This window comes from Podarcis gaigeae (assembly GCF_964106915.1).
Source record: "Podarcis gaigeae genome assembly, chromosome: 5".
In the NCBI taxonomy this organism is placed as follows: domain Eukaryota; kingdom Metazoa; phylum Chordata; class Lepidosauria; order Squamata; family Lacertidae; genus Podarcis; species Podarcis gaigeae.
Window position 1 is genome coordinate 88,085,930 of NC_139681.1, and position 16,392 is coordinate 88,102,321.

At 42.6% G+C, this 16,392-nt stretch overlaps 1 protein-coding gene across 10 annotated transcripts in view; it reads left to right on the forward strand.

Moving 5' to 3' along the window:
- Window positions 1-16,392, forward strand: part of NLGN1 (neuroligin 1) — a 645,947-nt gene that overhangs the window by 620,800 nt on the left and 8,755 nt on the right. For 7 of the 10 annotated variants that reach the window (XM_083739352.1, XM_083739347.1, XM_083739345.1 and 4 more), the window contains one exon: window positions 10,666-10,878. In XM_083739352.1, coding sequence (XP_083595478.1) covers window positions 10,666-10,878 — 213 coding nt within the window. The remainder of the gene's footprint in view (window positions 1-10,665; window positions 10,879-16,392) is intronic. The other 3 variants (XM_083739350.1, XM_083739353.1, XM_083739346.1) reach the window with 1 other exon arrangement.

A 16,392-nucleotide genomic window follows, 5' to 3' on the forward strand; every position in this document is an offset into this window, starting at 1 on the left:
CAGAAAGGGTTACTTCTGGGTTTCGCCACTCGCACATGTGCAGAAGCACAAAAGCATGTCACGCACATGCGCAGAAGCGGTGAATCGCAACCCACGTGTGCGCAGACGCGCTGCTGTGGGTTGCACTCTTTTCATGTTGTGAACGGGCCTCTGGAACGGATCTTGTTCGCAACCAGAGGTACCACTGGAATAATAATAATAATAATAATAATAATAATAATACTATTATTAATAATAATTTATTATTTATACTCCACCCATCTGGTTTGGGTTTCCCCAGCCACTCTGGGCAGCTACCAACAAAATATTAAAATACAGTAGTCCGTCAAACATTAAAAGCTTCCCTAATAGTAGTAGTAGTAGTAATAATAATACATTCCTATTTACATTGGAGAAATGTTGGAGGGTTGGACAGGTTCTCTAGGAAGTGCCATTTTTTAAATATGAGCCTGACTAGCACTTTCTTTTTCACAACATGGATGGAGGAGTTTTTTTGTGACTTGGGAAGGACCATAGCTCAGTGATATAACACTGCTTTGCAAGCAGAAGATGCTGGGTTCAATCCTTGGTATCTCCAGGAAGGGATGGGAGAGGCTCCCTAACTGAAACACAGATAAAAGGTGGTACTTAATGCAGCCCATAGTTAAACTATGAGAACTTGCTCCTACCAGAGGCAGCAATGGCCACCAACTTAGATGGCTTTAAAAAAGGATTGGAAAGATTCATGGAGGACAAAGCTGGGTAAAGGGATACATTCAATCAAATGAACTGAGGAAAAACTCCATCAGAACTACACAGCCAATGAGAGCGTGTGTTACCTCAGAGCACACCATGCCACCCTGACTGGTTGCTAGGCAACAACTCCATCCAGGCCACCATTGGCTAGCTGACTTTAACACTAAGAGAAATGACCCTCCAGTTGCACTTCCAACAATAAGAGCAACCATATTCTACCAGAGGCTACAGATGGGGACCAAAGGGAACTTATGCAAGAATAAATCCCTATTACAATTCAGTGCAGTTGTATTATTTCCTTAATGTAATCCCTGACCTTTCATATCCATTACAACACTGCGAGGGAACCAGCAACTAGCAGAAGCATGTGGAAAACATTATGGCACTCTGTGTGCCCGTGAGCAAGAGTAGGCACACACCCCCAATGGAGTATTTGATTTGCCAGTCATTGCTACAACATCCACATGCATTTTCCATCACTGCTGCAAAAACTCCACATGCATTTCCCAGCACAGCATAACGTTTTCCACAAGTGTCACCCCAAATAATATCTGTGTTGTAAAAGAAGACATTACAATGAGTAGGCTCTGGTGGCTCTATAGCTTTTGCTGCCCTGGGCAAGTTGGGGCAGCAGGATAAAGTTAGATGACACTCAAAGCAGTTGAACTCAAATGCTTGGGAGCTGGGGGGGGGGGAACTCAAGGTTTTTTTTGACACTTCCGTTTGAACTCTCAAAGAGCTCCTTTCCTTTTCATCCCCCAAGCCTTCTCGTGTCCTCTGCTTCTGTCTGTGTGACAGCCACCTTGTTCCTCAAAACAATAGAAGTGCAGTACTTTGGTGGCAAGGGATATGGGAGTAGGACAGGATTAAAAATGGACTTGCACAAAGCACAAAAAGTATACATTTCTTATACATGTCAGGAAGTGGCCAGAAGGCTTCTCTTGAACACCGAAAGGTGCTCTCATTGTATATATTTTTCCCTCCGGGTTATTGGACTTGCAGTCGATTCCCCCAAGCCAGTGAGAGATGACTCATGAAATGACCCCTGATATCAAGGCCCAGGCAGGTTGGCATCGGCAGAGATGTTCTCTCGGCTACCTCAATCCCAAATCATTCAGGGCTATACATCAACATAAGCTCCTTAAACTGGACCTGCGAATGCACTGGCAGCCATTGCAGATTCCCACCCCCAAACAGATTATATGACTATGTGCTACAGTACCAGTTTGGTGGGACGGGGGTGGCGCTGTGGGTTAAACCACAGAGCCTAGGACTTGCCGATCAGAAGGTTGACGGTTTGAATCCCCATGATGGGTGAGCTCCTGTTGCTCGGGCCCAGCTCCTGCCAACCTTGCAGTTTGAAAGCATACCAAAAAGTGCAATAGGTACTGCTCCGGCGGGAAGGTAAATGGCATTTCCGTGTGCTGCTCTGGTTCTCCAAAAGTGGCTTAGTCATGCTGGCCACATGACCCGGAAGCTGTGCGCCTGTTCCCTCGGCCAATAAAGTGAGATGAGAGCTGCAACCCCAGAGTCTGCCACGACTGGACCTAATGGTCAGGGTCCCTTTACCTTTACCTACCAGTTTGGCAGCAGCAATCTGCACTAGCTGCAGTTTCTACACTTCAAGGGCAGCTCTATGTAGAGTGCATTATAGTAGCTGAGTCAGGAGCATGCAAAATTATGACCAGGCTAGCCTGGTCCAACCCAGAGCTGGAAAAAGTTGCTCCTAGCTACCGAAGTGACTCAGGCTTTAATGACAAAGATGACTCAAGGAGAAATTCTGGAGTGCAACAGATTCAAATTATCTGATGCAAACAAGTCCTTTCTGAGGGCACTTTTCAAGTGAGAAAGGGACTACCAGGTCTTCCTTACATGCAGTTTCAATAAAGAAATCACAGGTTTCCTTTTATTTGTGTGCTTCCAACAGTGCATGTGGTTTTCATGCATTATTACCAAACGTGGGATATCAGGTCAGGCCTGGACTGGAATCACTCATGAATCGAAGTCAAAGCAAACTGCACTTTCCTCTCACGCTCTACCTCTTACTTTCGATTTTTGCTTCTGTTCCCCCCATCCTTGCAGGGGAAATCTCTAAGCCCAGATTGCTTGTGGAAGGCACTTAGGGGAAGAGTAACAGCTTGTTCGGAAAACTTCACAACAGATCCTCTGGGAAGGGAACCTGTGCAATGTTAAAAGAAGGCAAGGTTGTTTGTACCGGGTTAGTCTGCAGCCGAGACAAGCAAGATCGATATAGCTTTGAAACTGATGTAGGTTGCAATGGGACACTGGATCTCCACTGGTGGGTTGGGAATGATGTATCTAACAACACAACAGCTGCAGAGGCACAAAATAAATAATAATAAGAAAAGGCCGTGTACATTAGTTCTGTGGATCGAAGATTCCCTAGGAAGGGATGCTTCTTTATTCGCTTCAAAGGCCACAGTAGGACAGACCTTTGGGTTTTCTAATGCCCACAGAATGAAAAGGAATGAGGAATGAGACCACCAGATGAAATTCATATTCAGCTTCCGATTTTGGCAATAGGGAAGGAGGATGGAAGTTCTCTCCCGCTCTCAAGCAGAACCAAACTACTTAGCATAAATTAGTTCTCAAGAGAGGTCCCTGGGAATTTAATACAGTCAAGTTCCGGACACAATTTAGCCAAATGAAGCATCTCTAAGTCCCATGGATCTAAAAAGTACTTGAATGTAAAAAAATTAAAAATAAATCCTCGTGAAAATTCGCCAGTAGTTTAGTGCAAATTTCTCCTAATAAACACATTTGTGCATTTCGGCTAACGTAAACATTTTTTCAAGCAATTGCCAATAATGAAATGCATTTTGTATGGGTTTTTTAATTAAAAATTGTGTATTTTATGCACACTTCCATATAATATACACATTTTTTTCGTGCATATTGTTTTGTTGGAGAACTGCATCATAAAACTCAGAAAACTGAATTCTAAGGGACCACTTTGTTTCAATTCATGCATTGGTTTTGAAATATTTGAATTAAGCAGTTTCTCATTTTAAAGTCAAAGAGAATGGAATTTCTCATTCATGTCCAGCAAAGGACTGGATCTCACCTTGCTTCCTCCCAGCATAAGGCAAAATGGGTGGAAACTTGCATATGATCAAAGCTTTCACTGCTATTGGACAGACAGTCTTTTGAATGGAATGCGGTCCCTTATTTCGTTTTCCGTACTTAAATGGCAAAACGTGCCTTTTCGAAAAGAAAAGAGACAAGAGACAAGAAAAGAGACAGTTAGCAATTTTTTACTTTGGTAGAAGTTTTATTTTATGTCTCTTATTTTAGGCAGACGTTAGCTTTTATCTGCCTCCTATATCCCTTTTCATTCCCCTGGAAAACAAACAAACGAAGAACAGCAATTGCCTGGGTCTGACCTTTGTGCACATTCCAAGGTGTTCCAGATGGGGTATGGGGAGGGGTTTGATTGACAGGCCTCAGGAGGCACCCAACTTAAGGCACAAATCCCTCCTGTATTCCATGCACACTTTACTATGAAACAGCGCATCCTGTATTTTCTGTATTCTGATACCTACTCACAGTGGCGTCCCTTGTCTGCCAGAGGAATATATTAAAGACATGCTAAGCAGCATTATTCATATATATATATTTAAAAGTGGCACTGTCAGCAAAGTGAAGTATACCATCTTCTATGTTATGAATATAAGATGTGCCTTAATATTCACAGCAGGGCTATCGACCTAATAAAACCTGATTGGGGAGCTGATCTAAACTCACAATAGATGCCCATTGCAGAAGCAAATGTGTTCTCTGAAATTAATCGCGTTATTTATGTGGCGCTTTAAATCGTCCACAGCTCCCAAGCTGAGGGGTGCAATTTAAAGGACCATGCCCTCCTTCTCCTTCAAAGCCATTCAGATAGTACACAGCCAGCAGCCTCTATTGAAACTCCAGAGGTATGTCACTGAGGGGAACAATGCAGGAGTCTGTGCAGAGCAGCAGGTCTGCGCATTCAGAATTCTTTTAAAGACTGAGATGTAAACAAGCAAAGGGTCCAAGTAGGAGACTGAACAGGTGTCTGGAGGAACTGCAAGAAGAGACAATCTTGGTTTCTTGTTCCTCCAATCTTAAATTCAGTCCCCCACATGTCTGCAGCAATCTGCAGTTATTATTATTATTTTTAAAAGTTCCTTGTGGAAATTCACCAGCATTTTAGTGTGAATTTTTCCTAGTAAGCACTTTTTTAAATCTGCAGTTTTGACAAACACGCACACATTTTTGCAACAAATTTCCCCTTTTGTGATGCATTTCTTGTATGTTATTTTCACTAACATATCAATTTGCTTGGCTGGGGAACTGCACCACAAAATTCAGAGACGTGTGAATTCTGAAGGATGACTGTGTTTCGGTCCTCGTGCTGTTTTGGAAAGCATGACTTTGATAGATTTCTCCTTAAATGTCAACTGAATCAGAGTTCTTCCCCATCCCCACAGCCATTTATTGTATGCAATGCAGAATTAGGTTCACCAATGGGCTGCCTCAGTATAAGACAACTTCCTACATTCAGCCACTGAATGGCCACTGTAGGCCACTGAAGCAAAATCTGTGCCAGATTGTGGCATGGGCTATCAATTTGCTTCTGTGTATCTGGATGGTGGTGTTCATTTCGAAAACCAAGTATATCCTCTCTCCTCCCCCCCCCCCCGAAAGAAAACCCCTCCTATTTTGGAATAAATGATAATATTGTATATTAAGTACAACTGGTTACATACCCAGAGACTGTAATCTGACATTTGCTACAGTGGTTATGCATCTCTGCAATCTTTAATGAAGCATAACTGTGTCTGATTCCTGTATTCTCATTTCATCTCTTTTGCCCTTTCCTCATCTGCACAATATTTTTTAGTTTGTAGTAGGCCATAGGAAATGTATTGTCTTATTCCACAGTCATTGTACAGGGCTTATTGAAAGCCAATCACCTTTCTAGCTAGTTAGCTAGCTATCATCTATCTTTCATTCTAGAAGATGGTTTGTAAATTGGCAAGTCACACTAAATTCACTGTGACTTTTTAATTCCTGACTTAGGCACCTTCCCTGTGAATCGTTACTGTATTTCCAGTGTGGTCCTCTCTGCTGAACAAGGTTTTCTTGTTGTATAAGAATAATTTATTATCATAATTACTCATTTCTGGATCTAAGAGGCATGTGATTTTAAAGGCCAGAGTGGAAGGCTGATATCCTTGTTTCTGTTTTTACTGAGTTCTCTTTTGATTTCATCATGAAAATTGGTGGCAACTGCCTTAATATTAATGCACTGAATATTTTTTGTGTGTTTGGTTCTATTAGATTAAACAGTATAACATTCTGAATGAATTATCTTAGCAATGTGCCCACTTTCCTAGCAGTGGATTGTTAGCAAAACCATGTTGCGCTCAGTTCTGTTTTGGTGCACAACATGAAGAATACAGGAAGTCAACTAAGTTGGGTCTGAAGCACACAAATAATCTATTCTGCTCTGACTAACATTGGAGATAATATGGGCCCAAATATTCCTGTGACAATCTTGACCTATGGCCAATAAATACATGGGGTGTGAGCATCTGAGCCAGTTTTATAGCACATCTTTTGGAAGGACTCTTGTTGAAACATATCAAGACATGGTGGAGCAAGCAAACAATTAAAAACTGTTATGTACTGAAGTTCTCACCCTGGGCCAGCAGGGGGATACTGTAGATAGTTTTCACTCAGGTCCACATATGCAAATAGGGGATTGAAAGTGACGTTCAGTGATTGGATAGTTACAGAAAATGGTTACAAGTTGCGTTGTAGTGGAGCTCTATATAAGCAGGCTGGCTGAACCCTTCAGTTCAGTTCTGGCCTATGAATAAACAAGAGCTATTGAAGAATCGCTGTGTTGTCTGATATGTTCACCCACAACTTAACAAAAACTGAAAATCAACATGGCTGCTTTCGGTCTCCCCCACCCCCATATACAGAATACTATATGTACTGCATACCTATTGCACTTTTCAAAAAGCCTTACATTTATTTGTCGTTTATTTATTTACTTATGCCATTCACTTCATTTCTGAATGCCTTCCCACGAAACATCCTGAAGCAACTGAGCAATAAAAATGTGTGTAAAAAGAACTGTAAATGACAATTACCCAGGGCTACATATTGTGTCTTGCACCAAGATATAAAGCTGTCTAGCATCCTCTGAGAGAATAATAGTGGACGCCATTATTCCTCACCACCCTGAGGAACTCTCTCTCTCACGCTGTACAGAGAGAAGGCAGAGAAAGAGCTTCATGAAGAAAGAAAATAATAGAACATAAATGCTCCCTGACCCCACTAGGGGTTCTTCTCAGTTGCTTATTTTTCCAATCCTAAATTCAGTTCTTCACATTTTGCAGCATTTCATGAGGTAATCCTCATGAAAATGAACCAGCGTTTTATTGCATATCTGTCCGACTGAGAACATTTTAATATTAAGTTTCACTAATATAGACATTTTGGAAAGCAGTGTCTTAAAGACAATGCATTTTTATGTCATTTTCACTAACATCTTAAGTTCCGTGCAAACTGTCCCCTAATTTATGCAAACATTGGTTGGAGAGCTGAATTTGCAAAATTGAGAAAAGTGTGGATTTTTAAGGGCAGCTGTGCTTTCGTTCGCACATTGTTTCAGAAAGATAGATTCGGTTTTAAATGCAAACCAAACCGAATTTCTCCTGCATCCTGAGCCCCTTCAAATGCTTTGGTATAGATCCCCTCACCCCAAAACAGCTGAAATTCTCCACAGCTGAACAGGGCGGCAAAAGGGGGAAGGCCATTCAGCCTCAACCCCAATAGATTGCAGCTTATCCAGCTCAATAAATAAAATAAAACCAATAACTTTACAAAGGATATTAAATCACTCAGATACTATGACCCAAAAGGCCAGACTTCTATTTGTCACTCTGGACATAAAATTATTACAGTCAGTCAAGATTCTCTGCCAGATTGCTAAGGGCAGAATCAGTCCCGGACTTCCTTTCTCTCTCCTTATAACAGTTTGTTAATAAGATGCCATTGCTATCGCCCATTATGAAAAGGGCAATGTAGATGGGCCATCTCGTTTTTGATTAAAGAGTGGAATGGAAATTTTGTCCACTCCTCATCATAATTAAAGGTTGTTTCTCCATTTTCTGTAATTAAACCCAGTTATGAATAGTAGCTTTTTCTCTTTTTTCAAAAATGTTCTTAATCAAAGGTTTGCGGGTGTTTTCTTTTAAAGTTCTTTCTAAAGCATCCTGTAGACTGTTGCCCTATGAAGAAGTGGAGGGATTTGATCCAAGTGCTCTATTGCTTTGATTGCTAAGCTTGAAGGTTAAAGATCGACATTTGCAATTTTCATAGCTGCAATTCTTCAGCAAGGTTTTCAAATAGCACCAGGAAGAACCTTTAAACTACAGAATGCTACAGAGCAGAGGGAGGAGATACAATTTTGTGATCACTGTCCAATTCATGCATATATTAAACTCGCGTGAACAAAGGCAGCGAAGTCCTCTTGGGTGTGTGTGTTTAAACAAGAATGACAGCCCTGTTATCTATTTGTTATCTATGTACACGTGTGTGTGGTCTAAATCACTGAGCCTAGTCAGTGGTTCAAATCCCCATGATGGAATGAGCTCCCATTGCTCTGTCCCAGCTCCTGCCAACCTAGCAGTTCAAAAACACCCCAAAAAGTAAAAGTAGATAAATAGGTACCACTCCAGTGGGAATGTAAACGGTGTTTCTGTGCACTCTGGTTTCCATCATGGTGTCCCGTTGTGCCAGAAGCGGTTTAGTCATGCTGGCCACATGAACCGGAAGAAGAAGAAGAGGAGGAGTTTGGATTTGATATCCCGCTTTATCACTACCGAAAGGAGTCTCAAAGCGGCTAACATTCTCCTTTCCCTTCCTCCCCCACAACAAACACTCTGTGAGGTGAGTGGGGCTGAAGTGTGACTAGCCCAAGGTCACCCAGCAGCTGCATGTGGAGGAGCGGAGACGCGAACCCGGTTCACCAGATTATGAGTCTACCGCTCTTAACCACTACACCACACTGGCTCTGTGGACAGAGCTTTCCACAGAAAAGCTGTCTGTGGACAGATGCCGGCTCCCTCAGCCGGAAAGCGAGATGAGCGCTGCAACCCCATAGTTGCCTTTGCCTGGACTTAAGGGTCCAGGGGTCCTTTACCTTTTGTTTTTACATATGTATGTAGTCAGTTCTCAACATTCCATAATAGTTAGTCTGCAGGAAAAAAGAAACCATAAATGGGGCCATTCATATAAAGAATGGGGGGTGAGTTGCACAGGATTGGTTCTCAATGGTTGGGGTCACAAGGGGCAAGGGGAAGGCATAACCCACAACCCAGTATTGTCCCGACGTTACTCGGAAAGTGCTGTCATTTGCTCCTACATGAAAAAGGAAAGTGTTGTGTTTGAGGATACTGTCATTGTTTATTGATGTACATTGATGATTATGTTTTTATTTGTGTTGGAAGCCACCCGCAGTCGCTGGGGCAACCCAGCCAAATGGGTGGGGTATTATTATTATTATTATTATTATTATTATTATTATTATTATTTAAAAAGTACAGAGACCAGTTACGCCCACCTTAAACCATAAGCATTCACAATTAAAATGGAAAATAAAATAATCCCATTAAAATGTTAAAATGTAAGTATCCGCATTGAAACAGGTAAATAAAACAACCTTATTAAAACAACACAGTAATTGTACACTTGACGCCTCTTGTGTATTCAATCACTGAAAAAAGCTCACCTCTGCATTGCTACAAGCGGATGCCACAGGCATAGCAAGACCAACTAGGTTTCATTTGCTGATCTTCATACCTTTACCGGCATGGGAAAGGAGAAAGCTTGTACAATATATTTTACAGTGGTTTTAACCAACAGGCCTCGACGAAAAGAGCATGCACAGTGCACAAATGGCGCTATAACCATGTACAAATGGCTTGTCAAAATTCTCCACCCTGCCTATGGGCAGACACATTGAATCTGAAATTTTCTCAGAATATATATATATATATATATATATGCTTTCGTAGATTTTCACGGGTACAGGAATGCAGGTTTTGGTGTCCTCGGGTGTCTTCCCGTGTAAAAGTTGGGGTGTCTAATATATATATATATATATATATTAGTGTGTGAATAAGGAAAGAATCATCAGAAAGTGCATAGTGCTACGCAGCTCGAATCACTGCAATATTAGAGAAATAAGAAGGATTTAAAAATATTTATTTATTCTTTATATCCCACCCTGTTTCCTGTGTATATACAAATATGGATGTTAACATGAGGTTGGGCAACAGTTAGGTGGGTAGATTACCTATTGCTGGAGTCTCCCCCTCCTCCCCAACGATGGACTTCCCGATATTGTTGGACTGCAACCCATAAGAACCCCAGCCAGCTTGGACAATGCTCAGAGGTTGTAATCCACAATATCTGGAAGCTATCATGTTGGTTACTCCTGGACTAGGAAGATATTCCTGCCTGGCTCTTAATGCGTAACGTACATGCTCCCTGTGGGCCTAAGGAGTTTGGATATGGGGGTCTCAAAACACACCGCGAAACAGATTGCGGGAGATGCTTATGTTCCTTTTTTGCATTGAAAGCAGCCTATCTTCTTCAGAAGTGCCTGCATAATGCATACCATCGTTTATCATGCATAACATTATTATAATAAACACTGAAGGATTTGTAGTGGGAATGATGAGTCACTTGTAAATGGTTGCCAAGTGGATAAAGAACACAATGTATTTACATAGCGCTTAACTCCTGTTACATTCGAAAGCTGTCGTCAGATAATAACGGCGCAACAAGCGTAAGCCGAAATTTAGCATGCTCTAAATCCTCTCTCCTTTCTCTCTCCCCTATTTTTGCCACTTGCAGGTTTCTTGAGCACAGGGGATCAAGCAGCTAAAGGAAACTATGGCCTCCTTGACCTCATTCAGGCCTTGAGGTGGACTAGCGAAAACATTGGGTTCTTTGGGGGCGACCCACTGAGAATCACTGTTTTTGGATCTGGCGCTGGCGGCTCATGTGTCAACCTCTTGACTTTATCCCATTATTCTGAAGGTAACCGTTGGAGCAATTCAACCAAAGGTATTATTGCAGGTTGCAAATTTTGACGATTTTGGTGTCTTGCATGCCACCACTATGACTTCTGTGTGACGCTCTTGTGTATATATGTGCATATATATAAATATATAAATATATATACACACACATATACACATATATATGTAGCTAGATGCATCAAAAGCAGCTTAATCATTAGATGGTATTAATCTTTCTGTGCTTTGCAGGGAGGGGTGGGGTTCATACCCGACCCAAAGGGGTGTGAACATATGTAAAAATCTCCCTCTAACTGACACAATTTCATACTCCTTGCATTCTCCTACTGTAGAGAGGATGGCTTTCGTTTGGCACTTTAACTCTTCCACACGTTTATTGGGAAATTGAGGGCTTAATTAAAATGACGTGAGTAACATGAATGGGAGAAAATGAGCCACAGCATGTTGAACGTGTTGGGAGAAAGGGAGTCAAAATGGCTCTGGTGTCATTGTGAACACTTAATAAATAGCACCATCATCACTGGTGGTGCCACAGTGAAGATAAGGAGGCATTTAACAGTTGGTATTCCTCGTTTCAATCATAGCATCAGAAGACTTTGTCCTGAAGGGAAAATGAACTAAGAGACATGAACTAAGAGACATATAGGGCAGAGATGGGGGAATCCAGGCCTCTCTGTCTGGTCCTCTTCTCCATCACGTACCTTATTCCTAGGACATGCTTTTCACAAGCCCAAGTTTATACCCTCCTTGAGTGTTTTGCTTTGCTGGGATGTCTCCTTGAACTCTGATAATGCCTCTTGCTTCCTGGATGGAGGACACAGAGGAGAGAGAGAGAGAGAGAGAGAGAGAGAGAGAGAGAGAGAGAGAGGAGAAATCAGCCTACACAGGGCATTGGAGTAGATGACAATGTGCATGTGTCTCTTCCCCCACATTTGCCTCCGTTCCTGCCTGCTGCTGACAGGCAGACCCTGGAAGTGGAAGGTTGCCCAGATGGGAATGTGCTTCTTGGTCTGCAGAAGATTCCCTTGGATATAAGTTCCAAAGGGGGGGGCACTGGGGGTCATTGCAGTTGCCCGATACTCCTATAAGTAATAATCAGATTTCAGGATCCTTGTTTGTTTTCATTTTCAAATACATTTTCATCTAATATTTCAATTGAGGTTGGGTCTGTTTGATCCAATATTTATGAATTCATTCATACATTCATTCCAAGACAAAAGCATCCACAAAGCAGCTTGCACTATAGCTAATGTGAATGGGACCTGAAATGGTTTTTTTAAAAAAGAGATTGAACATTTTCATGGAAAATGAGGCTAATAGTCACAATGGGTAAATGCTTCGTCCGAGAACAGGCACCAGTGCCAGATTTAGGGAGGTGCAGGCCTGCATTGGGTACTGAGCCGGGGGCGGGGTGTAAAACTGAGAAGATCCATAACCAAGAAGATCCATTTTGGGGTGCCAGTTTTTGGGTTCGTACAGGGCGCCATATTACAAAAAGAGATTTCCACAGTCTGCCTCTGAATACTAGTTGCTGGGGAACAACTTCAGGAGAGGGCTGTTACCCTCATGTTCAACTTCCTAGCTTCCCAAAATGTATCTTGGTCGCTGTGGAAAACGTAACGCAAGTCTAGCGATACCTTTTAATTGATCCAATATCCTTACGTCGGGAAGGAGCAGTTACCTCCCTCTGCTTGTGAGGCTTGCAGAAAACACTTCCCTGTTGGGTATTCACTCAGCAGAACGTATATGCCGTGGTTTTTTTTAAAAGGGTATTCATAGGTACGCAGTACCGGCACCACTTTTGTTGTTGTTAAAACATGTGGCACTTACTGAAACAACTTCATGGTGAGTACCGCCACCTATTTTTCTAGGGGGGGGGGAGAGAGCACTGCTCAAATGTACAGTGGTACCTCTGGTTGCGAACGGGATCCGTTCCGGAGCCTCGTTCGCAACCTGAAAGGAACGCAACCCACATCTGCGCGTTTGCGCACGTGCGGGTCGCGATTCGCCGCTTCTGTGCATGCGCGTAACCTCATTTTGCACGTCTGCACATGCACGAGTGGCAAAACCCAGAAGGAACCCTTTCCAGTACTTCCGGGTCACTGCGGCAACCTGAAAAGACGCAACCCACATGCACGTGACATCATTTTGCGTGTCTGCGCGAGTGGCAAAACCCAGAAGTAACCCTTTTCGGTACTTCCAGTTTGCTGCGGGACGCAACCTGAAAAGACGTAACCTGCAGCGTTCGCAACATGAGGTATGACTGTATATATTCTTTGGAAAGAGAGTCAGTGACATTCACAGTATAGATGAAGCCAACACTATTTCACCAGTTGTCAAGGGCCTGTTTAGCTTTTTTTTTTTAATGTGTAGAAATGTCTGGAGGAAAGTTCACTGACACAGCTCTCTGTTTCAAAGCTAATGGCAGAGCGGCTGCAAACTGTTATCTACTGTGAAGAAAATGAGCACTTAGTCCAGAAGTCTTTTGTCTGAATTGGTTATGAATTACACTTGGTGCCACCAAAGGAAAGAGCAGGCTTTTAAAAAAACATCTTTTTGCATGTGCAATCTAAAATTGCCCAAGTATCAAGGTCACTCCTGCATGCCATTTCCTGATCTGTGCTCTTTTCAGCACAGCCAGCCAGCAAGGGGAAAAGGCTTTCTCCCCTTCAAGTTTGACACCCCATAGCAGGGGTCACCAGCCCAGTGCTCATGATAACTCATGCGCCCATCACTACATCTTATGGAGGCGGTGAAAAGTCACAGCAAATGTCTCCTCAAAAATCTACAGTGTGTGAGATGGGGAAGTTGAAGCTGCCTGCACCATTTTGTGTTACTGTCTCTTTTTCTGCTCTTTTAGATGTGGCAGCCAGGGGCAGACTTTGGTATTATGGCGCCCTGAGCTAGGCCAAAATTTGGTGCCCCCACCCCACCCCTCACAGCATGCTGGGCTTTGGTAAGGAGGTGCGGGGGCTCCGGCAGAGTCCTAAAGTCCTCCCACCTCCTTCCCAAAGTTAGGCAAGCAATAACTAGGCTTTGGGAAGTAGGTGGGAGAGGCTGTGTGGTGTAGTGGTTAAGAGCGGTGGACTTGTAATCTGGTGAACCAGGTTCGCGTCTTCGCTCCTCCACATGCAGCTGCTGGGTGACCTTGGGCTAGTCACACTTCTTTGAAGTCTCTCAGCCCCACTCACCTCACAGAATGTTTGTTGTGGGGGAGGAAGGGAAAGGAGAATGTTAGCCGCTTTGAGACTCCTTCGGGTAGTGATAAAGTGGGATATCAAATCCAAACTACTCTTCTTCTTCTTCTTCTTCTTCTTCTTCTTCTTCTTCTTCTTCTTCTTCTTCTCTTGGACCCTGCCTTCTCCCCATAGCCAGGCAAGTGCTTCTCATGCACCCTCTCTGCTTGGAGCCCAGTGCAGAGGAACTGGCCATCCTGCCCTAAAACCACCTCTGTGGCAGCCATTTTATGCTAAACCACACACGCCCCAGTTCCCAGTCAGTGTTACGACATTGCTGAAGCTCTCCTCCGAGCTCTAGCCTCCATGACCTGGAGAAATGGACCACTGGCTACCATCTCTTCCTCACACAGTATTCTGAGAGGCACTTTGTAAGTGGGGGATATGATTGTCACAAGAAAAGCAGTCATCGGTGGGGGAGCCATTTTTGCGACCGCTTTCATTTTGCCTCTGAACAGGGTGGGAGAGATGGTGTGAGCTGCACTGGAGCTGTCTTCCATTTCCACATGCCCAACAATGTTCAGGGCCCCCAACTTGTTCTTATTTCATCCCAACCCTGCCCCCAGCCAAAACGTTTGAAAGTTCAGCCCAGTTCTAATGAGCTCACTCCGTGGGACAACATTGCCCACCCAGAGATGTGAAGTGATGCAGATGTCCTACTTGCTTTTGGTGTGGTAGCTCATTCACTTAGACAGTTGACCATTTGGTCCTGCAGTTATCCAGTATTGATGAAGAAACATGCATAGGCCAACCCCATACTCCAAACAATTGTTTAGCAGCATCAGCAGCACAATGATTGAAAATCTTTGAAGAAAAATCCATATCATCTTTTTCTCAGAGAGCGTTAGATTTCCTCAGGGAATGTTCTTAGAAGAAGTCCTCTGGAAAAGGTTGGGTTCAGCTTTAATCTGAACCATGACATTTTTGTCAAAATTAACTCGAGAACATAAGAAGGGTCTACTGGATCAGGCCAGTGACTCATCTAATCCAGCATCCTGTTTTCACAGTGGCCATTCCATAAATTAGAGTAGAAATATCCAATTGTCCTCCAGTGACTGTGATAAATATGACTCTCACTCAAAGTGAGACTAGATTTATTTTACCTGTATAGAACCACAGACCAAGATAGCGATTTAAAAATGGTGGGTAATAGTGAGATATGTACACAATAGAAAATATCAATGAACAAACTGTAGCCATGAATAACATACATTCAACTGTAGTTTGGTCATGATCCAGCCAAAGTTAAGCACTTTTAAATCAGCATATGCCCTAGGGAATAAGTGCTGTTCCATCTTAATAAAATTTACTGTTAAGTAAACATACATTAGATGAGGTTACACAGTCTGTTGATTTTGGTTCCATCCCACTGAATGTAAGGTAACTTCAACATGACCAGATGGATGGATTATGCCCTTTACTTTTGATAGTACCTGCTCTCTGTGCTAAGGCTACAATCCTCAAACCATTTACTCTGGAGCAGTGCCACTGATTTCCATGGAGTTGCTTCAGAGAGAGAGGCTTTAAGGGTTAAAGTGGAATATCCCTTTCATCCATTTTTTTCATTATCACAGTTCAATTTAAAAAAAAAAAAGATTTTTGTCCTTAAAGTAGCTGAATTGAGCTTTATGGTTTGAGGACTTCGACCACTTTTAACTTAATCCAACCTTTAATGGAGCATTTAACAAGCTCTGCTGTTTATATCAGCAGTTTCTGAGCAGGTGACTTTCCTTACCATCTAATCCATAACCCAGTAAGGCTGAAGTTGCAGGGATTTAAGCCGATTTAGTGCTTTTGCCATCAGTGGAAATAAACACGGCACAGTGGCATTCATTTGCTATTTTCTCCCACTGAGGAGAGAAGGGAGTCATGTGTCAGCTTGAGGGTTATACTGGGCTGAGGATTATCCGTGGAACAGGAAATTACTCTGTACTATCTATGTGAATGAAGCTGTCCTTTCCACTTAAGTGAATGGCAAAGCCTTTTGGGTGTGGCTGAATCTATTTCTGGTCTGTGTTACCGACACCTTTTTTTTTTTACCCATTCTGTTTCACATTTATTTACTTTCTCTCCCCCCCTTCAAAATCTTTTCAAAATACATTGCATTCTGTCCATCAAAAAACAGGTGTAAAACCATATTTTTGATATCTTTAAACCTATTTGGGTACCTTTAAACTGCTGAGGAAATTCATGGCAACATTCAGAAGAGTGTAAAATTTATTGGATAGTGAGATTCCAATCTGTGTGTTGGTCCAAAAGGTGCAGAAGGAATCAGAAAGTATCAGATTCCTTAAGCATTCCCGAAA